Source organism: Pyxicephalus adspersus, chromosome 2, assembly GCF_032062135.1.
Source record: "Pyxicephalus adspersus chromosome 2, UCB_Pads_2.0, whole genome shotgun sequence".
NCBI classification, from domain to species: domain Eukaryota; kingdom Metazoa; phylum Chordata; class Amphibia; order Anura; family Pyxicephalidae; genus Pyxicephalus; species Pyxicephalus adspersus.
Window position 1 is genome coordinate 63,837,830 of NC_092859.1, and position 17,764 is coordinate 63,855,593.

A 17,764-nucleotide genomic window follows, 5' to 3' on the forward strand; every position below is an offset into this window, starting at 1 on the left:
TGCCCTCCCTTCACATCTCTCTCTACAATCATCAGCTCTGCCCCCGGAGAAATGATGGATTGTGTGAGCCTGGAATACTCGTACGTACGGGGTAGTGATGTTGTGACAGTCCTGCACTCGTGTGACAGTCTGTGATGTCCTTTACTTCCTCCCCCACCACTATGTACAGTATGTGCTGAAGATATTCTACGGTATTTACTTCCTCCCCCACCACTATGTACAGTATGTGCTGAAGATATTCTACGGTATTAAGCTAGGGCTTACTTTCGGGGGAGGGCTTATATTTTGAGCTTGCTGGAAAACAGCCAAAAATCCTGCTAGGGCTTACTTTGGGGGGGGGGGGTGTCTTATTTTCGGGGAAACACGGTAATTCCCTGTTTCTCTTTGCTATTCTAATATGGGAGATTTTTTATTAAAACACCCAGGTGAGCAAACAGAGCAGTGTTCAAGATTTTGCTACTTATCTCACCTTTACCATTTAGATTGCATTTTTCTGTTTGACATCATTTTGCCATTTCATCTTTCTGATACAATTGACTTTGTTCTTCTTGATTTGCCAGCTTCAGTCAGGGAATCAGGGATAATTATTGACCTGTTTAGTGCATAGTCTTTATTTTTTTTTTCTAGTTAACACAAACCCATTGGATATATGTAGATTTTTTTACCTAGATACAGGCCTGTTTGCCCCACATAGAAAACACACACCATGCTTTCAGCTATCTACATGACTTCTAGTTTTGTAAAAAATGTGTTTACTTAATTGCCAAAAATTAATGTATTGTAAGATCGTATTTTTGATGCACACAAAGTAAGCAAGCTACATAACATGCCAATAAAACCTAGCCTGTGTCTGGCTGCTGTAGGTTATTCCACATGATTAGATTTTGTGCTAGTTATGAAATAATTCCATAAACATATTGTTATACAATGTGACATCCCTCACCACATCGATCTAGCCCAGTATTTTTTCAGGTGCTTGCAAGTTGCATGGTGAAATTGAATGAAGTTTCTATTTTTATTTTCAATGTATTACTATTTTAAGCTTACTAAATAAATTCAAAAGATTTATGTAGCAGGTATGTGGAACAGCAGTTATCTTTGTAAAGGAGGATATCAGGTAAATATATGTTGATTTAGATGACTGGTTCCAGCTGTCATTAATGTGTATCATTACATGAGGTGCATTGGCACCATCTAGTGGCCATTTTTAAATTTGATACATTGGGAACCATTAGACATTTTGATGTAGCTTAAATCATTACTTTAAAATAACTCAGTCCAACCTAAAAAAAAGCTATTGATATAATTTAATTTTTTTTTACAAATATTTTTGGAATTCTGATAACATTTTGAAAAAATCTCTTGAATTAAGTACTAAACCAATAATGGTGGGGGGGGGGGCTGTGTGTGCAGGCTAGTAAAGGTTCCTGCATGTACCTTTTTAAATATAGAAAAAGGTTTTGGTGCACATAGGCGAAATTTTACTCCTTTCAGGACATGCAGATGCATGCCATTCAGCACAAATCTGCACAGCATGATGGTTATGGTTGCCACTGATACAATGTCTATATCCCACCATATCACCCTGCTTACCTATTGCTAGTCTTTTTTTGGGTCCAGAGACTTCTTGCTCCACCATTGCCCAAACACTGGTGATATAACGTGATTCACAGGAGTTAAATCATCATCCCAGCTCAATTACCATAATGTACAGGAGGTACTACATATTTTTTTAGGAGTGTTCTTCTCTTCTTTTTTTGGGCACACTATCCACATATTCAGTGTTCTCCCCAGAAATTTTTTTCAGCCGGGTGGTAAAAAAGGGGGTGTGGCAAAACACAGCAAATTTAGTGCTCCCAGTTGTTTATGCCATGGGTAATCAGTAACCTCTTATTGTTTCAGTGTTCCACCTTCTCCCAATGATTTGTTACAACTTTGTAATGCCTTCCCCGTTAGTATATCCAATTTTTTTATTCTATGTATTTTGCCACAATTGTCCTATGCCATGTATTGTGACCCAACTTACTAGTGTTCTAAGTTTTAAGAGTGTATTCCTTTGTAATAGTGAAATAGTATAATGAATGTGGTGTAACAAGTTAGTCTTAGTTCATATTAGCAGCAAAAAACATTTACCCCTTCTGAGAGACTTCTGGCAACTTCTAGGCATCAAGAATTGGTAACAGGCGGTAAGTGCTGGGCACCTAGGATTGATAACAGACGGTAAGTGCTGGGCACCTAGGATTGGTAACAGGCGGTAAGTGCTGGGCTTTTTCAGAGCTAGAAGTTTTTTAGGCAGCAGTGGTTCCTCGCCTGAGGAATGGACAAATGTAACCTTACTGCCAGTGTGAATTCAGCCTAACTTCAGATGTGCTCCTGTGTCTATATTTAGTTACAGTAAACTTTTGTGAAAACATTTTTTTTTCACTTCATTCTTTTACAAAATTAGCCCAGTGGGCCCACGCTGGCACAGCTTCCACCTGTTCTCCAATGCTCACTTGTACGTCCAGTGCTGCCTTGCACTGCGCATGCATGAGATTGAACACTTTTTTTTACATTATAAGAAAGCCTCTGAAGATGCTTGCACCTCTTGGGATATGTGACATAAATATCCCAGGAGGCTGCGGGTTTCCCCTTTAGTCTTTACCCAAATGGAAGTGAAGACTGAAGGGGAGAGATCCTCTCCGAAAAAGTGTAAAAAAAAACAAAAAAAAAACAAAACACATTTTTCCATTACATAACAGAGAAAGTCACTCTTTAATATAATGTTAAAAATGTGGCAATGCTTTAATAGCATCATGCATGGGATATCAGATGGGGACAAGACAGACGGTGACCCCCTCTTATCACTGCCCATATTCTATTAAAAAAAACTGTCTGTGAAGTTTATCCGCAGTCTGTAATGTCATCGGCAGCGCAGTGTGATAGCTGTGTGAGTGTAAAGGCTGCTTGTCATATTCTGCAGCCCAACAACTCGCTGTGTTTAAACCTTCATATCTCCTAAACCGCTGGTTGTATTAACTTGAAAGTTTTAAGGTACACGTGGTGGCATAGGAAACTTAAACTGTAGGTGCAAGTGGGGGACACTTGTGGCTAAACCCTTCTAAAATGTAATTAGTATGGAATTATGAGAACATAAATCTCTACCTAGCAAAGTTTGCTGCCTGCTCTGTTACTCATATCTGTCTGCATCTTACCTCAAACCCCAATTTCCCTAGAATTAGGAGGTGCAGGGAAACAAAAACATAGGTGGAAGTGGGAGACACTTGTGGCTATCACCTTTCATCACCATGGCAGCATTACAACATTAAAAAAAAGCTGTCCATCAAAATGCACTTCCTTGTTACACATGACGGTAACCTTCCAGTACCTCAACCTCAATAAAATTTAGTGGGCAGAGTTAATGTTCTAGTGATGAAGTTTTAGGGGATGTTAGTCACAGATGTTCCCCACTTGTACCTATATTTTTAGTTTCTTACACCTCCCCATTCCCCAATTGACGTTCAGAATGTTAGTTAAGTGGACAGGAATGTGTAACAGGGCAGAAAGGCCCATTTTGATGGGCAGAGTGTTTATGTTCTAATGATGCTGTAATGAGATTGTAAGGGGAGAATGTGCCTGACACTTGCAAATTTTCAGAGAAATTGGTGCTCAAAGAAGAGAAGCAGACAGTAGTTTCATAGGTATAGATTTGTGACAGGTAGGTATATATTTAGGGCCCCACCCCAATGCTCCTTGCTATATTGATGGCCCGGGATCCCCAATTTGCATTTTCAATTTAGGACTCCTAGTTGCACTTTCCTCTGAAACAGCAACCCCAAAGTTCAATTTTTATAACTTTTTACATTTGTGACCCCCCCCCCATATCTTGAAATCTTGAAATTCTTTGAAGCTGGGGGGGCTGAAATTTTAGTAACTAGTATCTATGAGGGTCCCCTGTACACCCTGAAAATTACAGGTCATTGTGACATACAGTTTAGGAGATATGGAGGTTTCTACACAGAGAGCTGTGAGGATGCAGAACCACATGGAGACTTCACACACAGCTCTAGCAGTGGATACATTTCACTGGCAGATTTTTTTTTTTAAATAGAAATCCCAGCTTGTGCTATGAGATGGGGGCAGGGCTGCCTGTGTCCCCTTCACATGAAGGCTGAACTGTGTGCTCACCTCTCATCCCAGCAGCAATCCTCTGAACAGATGACACAGAGCACAGATGGCACAAAGCAGCCTCACTGAGATCTGTGCGGAGGATAAGAGCTGCCGAGGAGAGGTGGGCGGGGTAGGCACAGCAGCCGGGCGGGGTAGGCACAGCAGCCGGGCGGAGCAACCGGCTAAAACCCACTTGGGAGAACTATGATATTGTATACCTTAAATTTGATCTGAAGTGTTATCTGGTAGTTTTATTGCAGATGCGTCTCAATATGTTCTTTCTCCTAAAAAAGAACCTGCCTTTATTGCAAGCAAATATACAATCTCAGTATGTATTGGGGACTGCGGTTAATCAACTCGTGTGGCGGTACTGGGTTTTATGGTCACCACTTGAAAAAAAAAAAAAAAACTATGTTTCACATAGGCTTAAAACACCAAGCCCAAAGATGTCAACAGTAGCAATGAAGTGCTGTGGGTGATTGGATTGGCTGCATGCCTGGAAGAGGCAAGTATGTGTGCTACTCACCACACTTTTAAATTTAAATGTATTTTCCGTCATCAATTTTATTGATGTCTTCTCTGAATCGTGCTAATGACACAACAGGAAATGAGAACAAATCTCTTCAAAGTAAAAGGAATTCCCCTCCCTCAGAGTTCTCAAAGATTGCAGGATCCTACTTTACTTATTGCTTTCAAACAAAAGTCACCTGGACCAATTGGAGCGGGGATATCTTCCCAGTGGGGATAGACAGTAATATAAATTTGATATAGGCTCTAACCTTTTCTAATTATATTATTATAATTTACTTGCATTTATAGAGTGCTGACATTATACAGTGCTTTACAAAGTCTACTGTCATATTTAAAACGTGTCTCCAAGGGACCCTAAATGTAATGTTTCTACTATAGATAAATGTGTTTGAAGGGAATCCACTTAACCTATCTGCATGTTTTTGGGGTGTGGGAGGAAACCAGATTGTCCGGAGGAAACCCACACAAACACAGGGAAAACATACAAACTTCTTGTGGATAATGCCCTGGCTGGAATTCATATCTAGCACTTCAAAAGGCCAAAGTGCTAACCTATTTACCTTTATCTTTTTTTACCTGTGATCTGGGCCACTGATCTAAGTAAATATTATCTGCCTAGCCTAAACTTTTTAATTGGCTCCACCTCCATGTGTCAGAAAACAATGCTCTTTTGCCTTTTAGAAATAAGAAGGTGGAACCTTCTGAAAAAAAGCTATTACAAAAGGTTAGTTTTAAGTAAGCATTGTAATAATAACCAAAAAACTGGAAACAACAAACTCATGTTTCACTGGTCCAGCTCCTAATTTAGGGCCAAAACTCAAGGTATTCCTGCTAAGAACTATTTCCCCCACTGGTAACACAAGGCAGGTCTTGTGTGGATTGGTGTCTGAGGAAAGAAGTAGGTCCAATTTTTATTGAGAATGTATTCTACTCTGCAACTGATTATGAGGAGTGTTGGGTTGGCAACCCGTGTGGTGAGTAATCAGGCCTAATAGTGTTGTCAAAAAGAGAGGTGTGGCAACACAAAACAGATTAAGGGGTCCTAATTGTTGTTGCCATAGGAATCCAGTAACCTCTATAAATCTGTTCTATTTTTTCCAATCGCTTTTGTATCATGCACCAACTGTCCAGTGCACCTGTATTGTGACTTAACTTTTCAGTAACCACCCAAATACAGCTGGGTGGTGTGGCCATCTAAAAGGGGCTGGGAAGAACACTTCTAAAGTCAGCTGCTAGACCTGGGTAATCCCATAAAATTAAAGTTTTGGAATAGCTCGACTAGAGCCCAGACCTAAATCCAATTTAAAATTTGTGGGGTGACCTGAAGAGGGCTGTGCACACAAGATGGTCTCGCAATCTGACAGATTTGGAGTGCGTTTGCAAGGAAGAGTGGTGTAAAGATGCGCCATGCTGTTGCTTCAACAAAGTATTAGTTCAAGGGTGTTCACATTTGTGCAACCAGGTAATCATACATGTTTTTTTTCAATTGAATTTTACAGGTTATATGTCACAATAAAGGTGGGAAAAGTTTTGAAATGATTTATTACGTCACAAAAACCTGGCATTTTAAAAGGGGTGTGTACACTTTTTTTCTATCATCTGTATTTCTTAACCCTTATAATGACAAGGCAGTTTGCATTGTAATATCAGTTATGATAGCTAAACCTTTTTGTTTTTGAAAAATTAGAAAGGGGGGTTGAAAATATTTGTCTTCTGTCATTAGTGTTTACCTAAGTGTATTTTACAATAGTTTTTACCCAAAGCTAGGTAAGTTGGAGCTAATACTAGTTCTTGCCATTCATTTACAGGCTATAACCATAATTAACACAATTATTGTCATTAGCATTGTTCCTCAAGTGTAAGCTTTTTTGTCATTTTCAATCTATTACCAGATTGGCTGGGCTTTCTGTACAGCTCCTGTTCTTTCTGATCTGTCACTGACATTTAGTGGAAAAACAATTGTAGACCTTGGAAGTGGGAAGGTACAGAATACATGATTTGTTTATACCCTTGTTGCATTTAACATATCAGCGCTAGTCACCCACTGATCATCTTTTCTCTCACTGTATTAGCTTTTTTGCTACCTTGTCCATATTTATTGGATGTACAAATCTGTATAATAAAGTCTTATAAGTAATTAATTCTACATGTAGGTGTTTTGTGTAAATCTACACCTTTCTTAGTAAACATTGTGTTCTTTTGTGTTAAAGTAATATTATTTAGAATATTATTAGACTAATATCTAAAGGGGCAAAGCCTTAAAACAAACCATTGCAGCCACCACATTTTTATTATCACCTGGTATTTCGGCCAGTATTAAACTTTCTCTTCTATGGTGACAATGCTCACCCACAATATATTACATAGCTTAACAAAAAAAAAGAAATTTTTACTTGCCAAGGATTTTTCAATATATTTAGTGTATTTCAGGTCTGCTGAATCCAGAAATGACATCAGTTTCATTGAATTGGCTCTAGTTCTTGTTATACAGGAATTGGAATAGACGATTAGATCACCAACAACAAATGTTAACACAGCATAATATTATCAATCTTTATTTACACCAATGAAAAGCTTTGCTATCATGAATACCAATGGTCCATATATGTTGATTTAAATATGGTGAACTTCTTACTTGAACAGCAAAGTGGATACACAAAGTACCCATGTTTCATCTGCTTGTGGGATAATAGAGCAAAGCAGGATCCCTGGAAAAAAGTGACATGGCCTCCAAGGGAAAACATGAAAAAAGGTGCAGCGAACATCATTAACGAGCCAATGGTTGACAAAAGAAAAATCATTCTCCCTCCACTACACATAAAGTTGCAAGTGAAGCAATGAAGCAATTTTCATCTGCTTGTGGGATAATACAGGAATCGGAATAGATGATTTTACCAACAACAGATGTTAACACAGCATTAAATTATCAATCTTTATTTACACCGATGTTTTGCATTTTATATTTTAAATGTAGCATTATTTTCATAAAACTTTTATTTGCCTTCTTTTTATTCATCCTTTTTTTTTTACAGAAAAATTAGTTCCTAAGAAGTTGTTTAAATGACCCTAATGTATTTTGCTACATTTGTGGTGAATATTCCCAGACTTACATTACAGAATTTGTAAAACAAGCATATCTTGCATATTTTGGTATTAAACTGGGGGACCAAGATAAGTATTGGGCTCCCCATATGGTATGCAAAACTTGTGTAGAATGTCTACGTCAGTGGAAAAATGAAAAACTGAAAAGTTTGAACTTTGGTGTACCTATGGTATGGCGAGAGCCCAAAAATCATCATAATGATTGTTATTTTTGTGCTGTGAATGTAAAAGGTTTCAATTGTTACAAGAAAAACAAGTAGAAGTACCCTGATTTGGAATCAGCTAGACGACCTTTGCCGCATGGTGCTAATGTTCTTATTCCAGTGTTAAGTACCCTTCCTGACATTCTTCCTGATATTCCTGTATCTGACATGGGGGATATACAGGGTTTGGAGTGTAGAAGAGCTCAATGAATTAATATGTGACGTACGTTTGTCAAAACAAATATCTGAACATTTAGTATACATGCTAAAAGAAAATGGTTTATAGAACAAGAGAGGTGACACTCCTACCATATTTCAGTGAAGATGGAGACTTTGTTTAAGGTTGTAACATCCCTGGACTACTAGCTCATATGGGAGTACCAGAATACCGAGCAGAAGACTGGCAGCTTTTCATAGGCCGTTCCGCTCGAAGTTTGAAATCTATTTAACTGCATATTGGCAACTGCTATGCATCAATTCCAAATATTCACTCAACAAAACTTAAAGAAGAATATGAAAATATCCAAATGGTCTTACAAAAGCTTTGCTATAATGAACACCAATGGTCCATATATGTTGACTTAAAATTGGTGAACTTACTACTTGTACAGCAAAGTGGATACACAAATTACCCATGTTTCATCTGCTTGGATAGTAGGATAGTAGAACAAAGCAGGATCACTGGCAAGAAGTGACATGGCCTCCAAGGGAAAACATGAAAAAGGTGCAGCGAACATCATTAACAAGCCAATGGTTGACTAAGGATAAATCTTTCTCCCTCCACTACACATAAAGTTGGGAATAATTAAGCAATTTGTTAGAGCTCTGAGCTTCAAAAACATTTGTAGATTCTTCCCTGAATTGAGTACTGACAAATTTAAAGCAGGAATCGCTGATGGACCCCATGTTCGGAAACTGATTAATGATTCAAATTTCACAGGTTACATGACTGATACTGAAGCTTCGACCTGGCACAGCTATGTCATGGTTGTCAAGAACTTCTTGGGTAACCATAAAGCACAAAATCTTGAACTGGTACAAAACTGACTCTTAATCAATAAAAATTTGGTTTCTACTATGAGCATAAAGGTACACTATTTCCATAGCTATTTGCAGAAAGATTTCAGAGAGGAACAAGGGGAGAGGTTCCATCAAGATATAAAGGTGATGGAAGAAAGGTATCAGGGCAGATGGGATAGACACATGATGGCAGACTACTGCTGGAGCCTTCAACGTGATTGTCCTGATCATCAGCATTAAAGGAAATCATACAAACAGAGTTTTTTAATTACTTCTTTGTGATTAGTTCTGTAAATATACTGAATAAGCTGACATTAAGTATTTAAAAAATTAAATTTTGTATACCTAGGCATATCTAGTTTAATTTTTCTTAATTTTCATGTTTCATTAGTTTTCTATGAGGTTAATATGGAGGTAATTTCAAAAACTAGAGCCAGCTAGCAAAACCAATACAATATTTGGAATCTGTACATAAAACATAACCTAAAATGACTTTAATCTGTTTGGCATGAAAAAGTTTGTTGACCAGTATTATCAATAGAGGAAGAGCTTGGTCACCACAGGACAGGAAATCTGTTAAGCTGCGTACACACGGCAAATTTTTCTCGCCCGATAATCGGTATCGGCCAATTATCGGGCGAAAATCTGCCGTGTGTACAGTCGGTCGTCGTCCATCGTCCGACGACCGTCCTGGCGGATCCATGGACGATGGACGACGACCGATCCTAATGAAAGGGAAGGGGAGAGCGCGCAGCAGGGTGCCGCTCCGTCGCTCTCCCCCTCCCCTCTCCATAGAGCATGAACGGTGCTGTATGTACAGCATCGTTCATGCATCGTGCAGTCTTTTCTCGTTGGAAAGGATCTTTCACGATTGCAGGTGTGTACGCAGCTTTAGTACTGGGGAACTTCAAAATGTGAAGGGGGGGTTTCAGTTTTTTTCAAAGGTAAACGTATCAGGCCTGAAGTAATTGTCATGATCATCATTTATTCGTGTTTATAACTATTTTTGTTTTACTTTTGTGAAAAAAAAAAAATAAGTGTAGTTAACAGTGTTGTTAAATTCGCTGGATTAAAAACTTTAGTGGTCTGCATCAGTGGAATGTGTTAGAATTAACAAAATACTTTTACAGATAAAAGTATAAAATAATAATTCACAAATCTTTAATACAGAACTTGTGTAACTATAATGTCATATTTCCATAAAATGTTTATTTTTATTTTTTTATTTTTTATTTTTAAATTGATTCTCCTGTTTCTTTCTGATAGGCGGATAGTCAAGTTGATCAGATGAGGCAACATTTCTATGAGGTGTCACTGGAATATGTTTTAAAAGTGCATGAAGTCCAGGAAAGGAAAATGTTTGAATTTGTGGAGCCGGTAAGTTTATTTATGAAGTATATTTGTTATCATTTTTTCAGAATTACTGTACATTTAATGATTTACATGAAGTTGATTTAGTTGGATAACACAATCATTTACCAAAAACAAAGCAATAAGGAAGATATTGAGATGGTGTCTGATCAACATTTACACACCCTTACATCTAATAATGTTAATTGCCCCCAGTTTATAGCATCAATGATGGAGTGGAGCCTGTTGTGATAGTTGTGGATGGGGTTCCTGATTTTCTCAACTGCCTATTCATCTTGGCAAAAGAACCTCCATGTCCCATACATTCTTTGGTAGTTTTGCATAAACTGGATGTTTAAAGTTTCCCCAAAGTGGTTTAATGATACTGAGGGAGAAACTAATGGCCACTCCAGCATCTTCATTTTTTCTCATGTGCAGCTTTCTGTGTTAGGAAATCAATTTGTCTGCCAATATTTTCGGATAAGATGCTGCAAGTTCTTCAGGCCGCTGTAGATCACACACATACCCAGCTCTACCTCCTACTTTTTGTCATAGGCATTGTGGCATTATCTTCTAACAAAAAAGTTTTCTGCGTGACTAGTCATATTTTCCAAACCATGGCCAATATTTCACAATCATACTACAACTTTCAAGTTCAGGTTTAGAACCATTAAGCAAGCAAAATAGTGTGTGGTATAGGTAGTTAATTACTAAGTAATATTAGGTAGTTAATTACTAAGATTTTCAGTTGCTCAAAATGAACATGAAAATGAAAATGTATACTTTTTGGCAGGTAGACTATCTCATGGGTTTAAATGGAAAATGTAGCTTGTCTTAATGCTTTTACATTTATTTTCCTTGTGGCACTTATTTGACTTTCACATGGATTTGGAATGCAGATCTACATCTGCCCATTTCCTGTTCACACAAGAGAAGAGAAGCTCTTGCATAAACTAGTACACAGCCTTGGATAGAAATAACTAACACACAGACCAAGGCTTTTAATGTTTTGTTTATGTTTCCTGTTGTTTGCAAGATGATCAAACATTCATTACAGTCTCCAAGTGAACATCAATATTATTGGGCTTTCATGTTAAATTATAATAACATAATAACTCTGCTAAGAAATGAGCTCTAATTTACGTTCGTAAAAAGATAATCATATAATAGGAGTACTTTGAGCATTTTTAAACAAAAGGCTATGCTTAAGGTGTTTTTGAGATCTTCAAAACATTTTTGCCAGTGTATCCGACATGCAGTTAGCTTCATATTGACCTGTATTGGATCTGCTTCAAGCTGCTTTTCAATACCTATAAAACTGAATAGTGAGAGACTCTTTCCAGAAGCAAACAATCCCATCAACACAATAATGGTAAGAATAATTAAAGAGAGACAATTTTTGTCGTTGGTAATGAGGAGTATCCTTGACTACCAGATGTAAAAATTCTATATTGCTACAATTGCTTCACCCATGCTTATATCTGCTCCTAGACCTACAAACCTGTTCTCTACTTGGAATGATGGTCCATGGTTTTCATGCTCCTAGACTTAAGCTTCCATCGTCAAAGAACCCCCCAACCACCTCCAACTAGTGCTAACCAACAACAACACATGCCTCACACCCATTGGTCATGACCTGCAATACTCTGGTGTAATCACTATAAATGACTTGTATCACTAGGACTGAGAAACTGTTATCATCTTCCCAATTTTTAAGAACTCAGGATCCCCTTTATGGGTGTCCAGCCTTTGATTACCCCTCAAGACTTGAACCATTTTCTGTCTTTATGATATTGCTGCCAATCACTGATGGCACTAATTTAAATCTGCTCTCTTTTTAACAGATTTGTTCCCCATCAATTATGAGCTGCAGTTACCTCTTTAATGTGGCAAATTATGACGTACAGCTACACTTATTAATGACCATTAAGCAGCTCCAGATGATATGAACCAGCTTACTTGTAATGAACCATACTTATTTGTATTGATGATAATTGAAAGGAGGGAGGCTTTAGCTTATATGTGTACATATAGATATCTGCATTTAATATTTGCAGCAGTTTTCCCCACACAAACACACACGTGTATGTGAAAAAGTCTCCCAATTTTTATTCTTTGGGCTGATGACCAGCTAAAACCCATTCCTGTCTATTTTGTAGTATGAATGTTGAAAACTCTACTAACCTATTCAGAGAGTAGCATGTTCATGTATGATAAGAACATATTTTTTTTATTTTAACAATTCCCTATTTTTTTAATAGTTAAACCTAATCTTTTTGGTGTTCTTTGTTTTGTATTTTAGCTGCTGGCTTTTTTGCAAGGTCTGTTCACATTTTACCATCATGGTTATGAACTGGCAAAAGACTTCAGTGACTTCAAGACACAGCTAACAATCAGCATCCAAAATGTAAGTAGCACATCTATTGCTCCTCTGGGCCTAGGTTACTAATAATACATTTGATTTTTTTTTTCAGATCATTTTGTTTGCACAGCAGATAGGGATAGGTATTTTAGATATTACCTGTTCCTAAAGTACAGAAAGATTCTCTGCATTTAAGTATTTTTTTTTTTTTTCTTAAGACGCGGGATCGTTTTGAAGGCACGCGCTCTGAGGTAGAAGCCCTCATGAAGAAAATGAAAGAAAACCCTCATGAGCAGCAAATGATGAGTCCTTATACAATGGAGGGATATCTCTACATCCAGGAGAAAAGTGGGTACACTTTTGTCAGTAGTGTCCTTTTTTCCCTTGTACTCTCCGTGTGATCTGTAGTTACTATTTTTACATGTAGTGTAGTGTCATCTACTTGTAAAGTCTGGGTTTTGTGTAAAATATGACTAAAGTATTGCTCTGTGACTGTGTGTTATGGGGTACCAATCAATTGGTCTGGTTTTTACTTGTAAGCAGATTGGGAAGATGACCCTAAATTTTGCAAGCTCAAAGGGCTTTCCTATTTCAAGTCAACCTGCAATTTAACCAAGTTTTCATAAATTTCAGGCTTTAATGTAGGCACAAAAGGTATCTGCTTAAACTTTTACCATGCTCCCCTACTCTCTGCTACCTAAACCTGAAAGCAAAATGTGATACTTCTAGCGCGGGACACCTATTTTTCTGGCCCAAAAGTTTTCATGTTGAGCGTGCAAAGAATTCCCGATCATGAACATGGAAGTAACCAAAATCTGCTAACCTTAGAGGTTGGCTATTTTCAAGCATGTACACCTGTACCACATGAGCATGAAATGTGAAGCTAAATCACATAACTTCAAAATTCTCATTTTTAGAAAAACGATTCACAGATTGATTAAGCTATATTATATTTTCAGTTTACAATTTTCAACATATTTTTGTATTTTGAAATTATTTATATTATTTCATAAGTGAATGTTGCTTGTTTGTATATGGTGGGCGAAGCCATTTTCCGGGACTTAAAGCAGAGTACTGTTGTTTTTGAGACTTTCCTAGTAACAAATGTGTCTTGTTGTCTGGGGAAAAAAATTAGTAGACATTAGACAAAAGTAGACAATATTGACATATTAGAACACTAGTGTGTATTTATAAAAGGAGACACTAATATTTTTGTCTTTTTTTATGCAGGGCACTTTGGGACATCTTGGGTTAAACATTACTGCACCTATCAACGGGAAACAAGACAGCTCACTATGATTCCATTTGATCAGAAATCTGGGGGTAAAGTGGTATGTTTTAAGATTCTTATTAGGATGTACTGTAAAAATGTAGAAATAGAAATGACAATATTACATAAAGTGATTATGCAAACACTTAAAGAATATTTTAAAAAATTGCGACTGATCACCTCATGATCGAAAACCTTTTCTAATAATAACTTTATAAGCTGGTAGTAGCTTTTTGTTTTTGGTACATTTTTTTACACAGTTTACAGCTCATTTTCTGACCTTACCTTAAATATGTGTTTTACTTGTTTACTCTTACTTTTTAAAAAAAGAGGCTAACCTCAAGTAAACAGTAGCAACCACAGTGTTCTCCCCGGATTTTTTTTTCAGCTGGGTGGGGGAAAGCTGTAGCCGGGCGGTAAAAAAGCGTACAGGGCAAGACACAGCAAATGTAGTGCTAATACTATGCTACCCTTTCTGCTTCTGTTTTTTGAACGCCAGCTTATCTGGAATGGGGAGGTGTAAACAAGTGGGGGACACTTGTGGCTAACACCCCCCAAACTCTCATCACCATGGCATCATTACAACGTAAACTCATCAAAACCCATCAAAACATGCTGTTCGGTTACACATGACTGTACCCTACCAGTACCTGAACCCCAATTTCAATTTGATGGGCAGAGTTTTTTTATGTTCTAATATTATTATAGTGATGAAATTTTGGGGGTGTTATCCACAGACTTTCCCCACTCAATTTTTAGTTTCCTATACCTCGCCATTCCAGAGAAATTGTGGTTCAAGTGTTAGAAGTGGGCAGTAATGTGTAATAGGGCAGTGTGTTTTAATAGTGGAGTTTTTCATGTTCTGATGATACCATAGTAATAGAATTTTAGTCGTTTGTGTGTGTGCGGTGGGGGTGGGGGGTAGACAAAGGTGTCCCCCACTGCGCCTACATGTTCGGTTTTGTACACCCAATTATTCTAGGGAAATTGGGATTCAAAGAAAAGAACCAGATCAGGGTAACATAGTATAACTGTTATATATTTGTGACAGGTCGATATCAATTTAGGGGCCCCATCCAATTGCTTCTTATTATGTAATTGGCCCCAGTGGTTCCCAATATGCATTTTCAATTAATGACTTATTTTAAATTTAGGCACACTTGCTTTTGAAACAGCATCCTCAGTGTTATGTAAGTTTTTACAATTCTGATCCCCATATCCTGAAATTTTTGAAAGCTGGGGTGCTGAAATTGTGGTTACTACTTTGAGTGTTCCCTGTGCTCCCTGAAAATTTCAAGTCATTATGTCATATGGCTTAGGATTTATGAAGGTTTGTACAGAGTGAGCTGTAAGGCTGCAGAATGTGACATTTAATTACACACGCAGCTATTTTGATGCTGATTACGTCATTACACATGCCCACATACATTTTTACACAATGTTTTTTTTTTTTTCAAAAGAAGATCCAACTTGAGCTATGAGATGGGGAAGCGAGAAAGTTACTGATAAGAGCCAAACTGAGGGGGCACAGCAGCTGGGTGGCCCACTCATTGAAACGTGAATAATTGGGTTTTTGCATTTTACAACACCTTACTGCTGTTTGCTGCTCTGTGTTAACTAAGCCCATATGGTTATGCTATTTATGTCACTGATAATTTCTCAATTAGGTTTGCCATTTCACTTATTGGATTCTGCTGGCTGAAATGTTGGTTCACTTTTAGTTATAAAAAATCTGAAGGAAAAATATTCTGTGTACAAATTAGCTGACGAGAAACATACAGACAGGATTAAAGAGCATACTGAGCAGAGGTATAACCTCACCAATGTGCTACTAATTTTCTGTCGAGTGTACAGGGTGTGTGGGGGGGGCGAATGTGTTCTCAGTGCCAATGACTTTGCTTTGCTCTTTGGCAGGGACACAAAACTAGAATCAAAATATTCTCTGAGAGGGTACAGCAGTTTTCTTATAAATTATGTATTTGAGCAGTGTGTTTTGCTGCTTGTCTGGAGTTTAGTTTAATAAAGAACTTTATATCTATCATTTGTGGCAAGTTTATTTAAATATTTTTAAACTTGATAGGGGAAAATCTGATTGGAGCCCAGATGATTAATCACTTCTAGTGTCAGGATTTCTGTTAGTGGATTTAACTGTTTATACTTTTCAGGAGGTGGAAGCAAATTTTGGCTCCCAATAGACCATCAGTTAATAATCTGTTTAATTTTTACTGTAATCTAATTTTACTGTAATCAATTTAGAATTTTTTTGTCATTTTTTTTTAAGTAATTTGGGCCTTTGTCCTTCTTAAGAAGAGATAAGAAAACATCAACAATAGTTTTTTTTATTAATTACAAGTTCCTCTTCATTTTGAATAACACCCATCTTCCACCATTAAAACAGCAGTTGTATTTCCACGTTTGTGAAGTTAATCAGTCCTGCCTGAGTTTAATGGTACCCAAGACTGTGGTACTTTTTTGGTTGTTATCTTAGTAATTACTCTTCTTCTCACTGATAATTGTTTTTTGGGATTCTTATGGCAGGGTCCAGTAACTGGAAACTATTTCTCCACAAACAGCTGTATGTGTGGAATAACTCTTCTTCTTATTTATACTTTGTTGCTTTTTTCTTTTTGGAAACATTGCAATATTTTATTTTGTACAATTTTATACTCTGTTTCTTGCTTTGGTATATATTTTTATATTGTCAGTTTTCAAATGTCTTTGCTGTAATGTACCCCCCCCCCCCCCCCAAATGGCTATGTCCCCCCCTCCTTCTTTTTTACCCTTTCCCTGTTGTAAAACCAAAAATCAAAAATGTTCATCTGTTGTATTTGCAGGGCGAGGAAGAAGTGGTTCAGTTGAAGTCTTGTATTCGAAGAAAAACGGATTCCATTGAGAAGAGGTTTTGCTTTGATGTTGAAAGTGTTGACCGGTATGTAAGACTGTATAATCCTCTTTATTTCTTGTTCATTTTTTTTTTTCATACCATATGGCAAGATCCTTTCAGCTAATTTGGATTCCTTTGGTCTATGATTAAATTCCAGCTCAAAAACCTTCCTGAGATTCTTAGGCCCCATACAGATGTCAAATCACTGTCACTGGAAACGATTTTTGTAATGCTGTTCACACATAGCCAATCTGTTCTATGGAGGGGGAGGGGGGGGGTGAGAATAAGTTAGTGGTAGCACACTGTTCTCTCCTTCTCGATTGTTGCTGATTGGTCCAATTGATTGGAGACATGGAGGGACCACTGTACACATCAGGTTTTCGCCCAAGACTAGCAAGACTGCTCATTCAAGGTCATATTCATCTGATGCATGTACATGGCATCGATTTAGTGCTAACCTAATTTTAGTTCTGTCAGCACAGAATATATATATCTGACCAAATCAAATATTATCTCACATTACTTCTTTACCTGATCTTACCTTTACCACTTTACCAGTCTTCACATGACTGGGCTGTCAATATTCCTGGGTATACTCTCTTTCGTAAAGACAGAGTCAAACGAAAGTGTTGTGATGTCTGTCTGTATGTGAGAAGTAATCTGAAAGTTAATGTGAAAGAAGAAATTGCTGATTGAACAAGCAACAAGGTTGAGGCATTATGGGTGGAGTTGAATGTGGGGATGCACAATACACAAATATTATTGGAGCCTCCTTTAGGCCCCCAGAAATAGAGAATCCACTACTACCGTGTTTCCCCGAAAATAAGACACTGTCTTATATTTTTTTTGGCTCCCAAAAACACACTAGGTCTTATTTTCAGGGGATGTCTTAT

General features: G+C 37.5%; 1 protein-coding gene across 3 annotated transcripts in view; it reads left to right on the top strand.

Moving 5' to 3' along the window:
- Window positions 1-17,764, top strand: part of ARHGAP26 (Rho GTPase activating protein 26) — a 405,537-nt gene that overhangs the window by 110,561 nt on the left and 277,212 nt on the right. For all 3 annotated transcript variants that reach the window (XR_011919418.1, XM_072400904.1, XM_072400903.1), the window contains 5 exons: window positions 10,272-10,382; window positions 12,658-12,762; window positions 12,936-13,065; window positions 13,948-14,048; window positions 16,822-16,916. Coding sequence is in view for 2 of the 3 variants with exons in the window: in XM_072400904.1 (XP_072257005.1) it covers window positions 10,272-10,382; window positions 12,658-12,762; window positions 12,936-13,065; window positions 13,948-14,048; window positions 16,822-16,916 (542 nt within the window). In the remaining variant the exon portion in view is untranslated. The remainder of the gene's footprint in view (window positions 1-10,271; window positions 10,383-12,657; window positions 12,763-12,935; window positions 13,066-13,947; window positions 14,049-16,821; window positions 16,917-17,764) is intronic.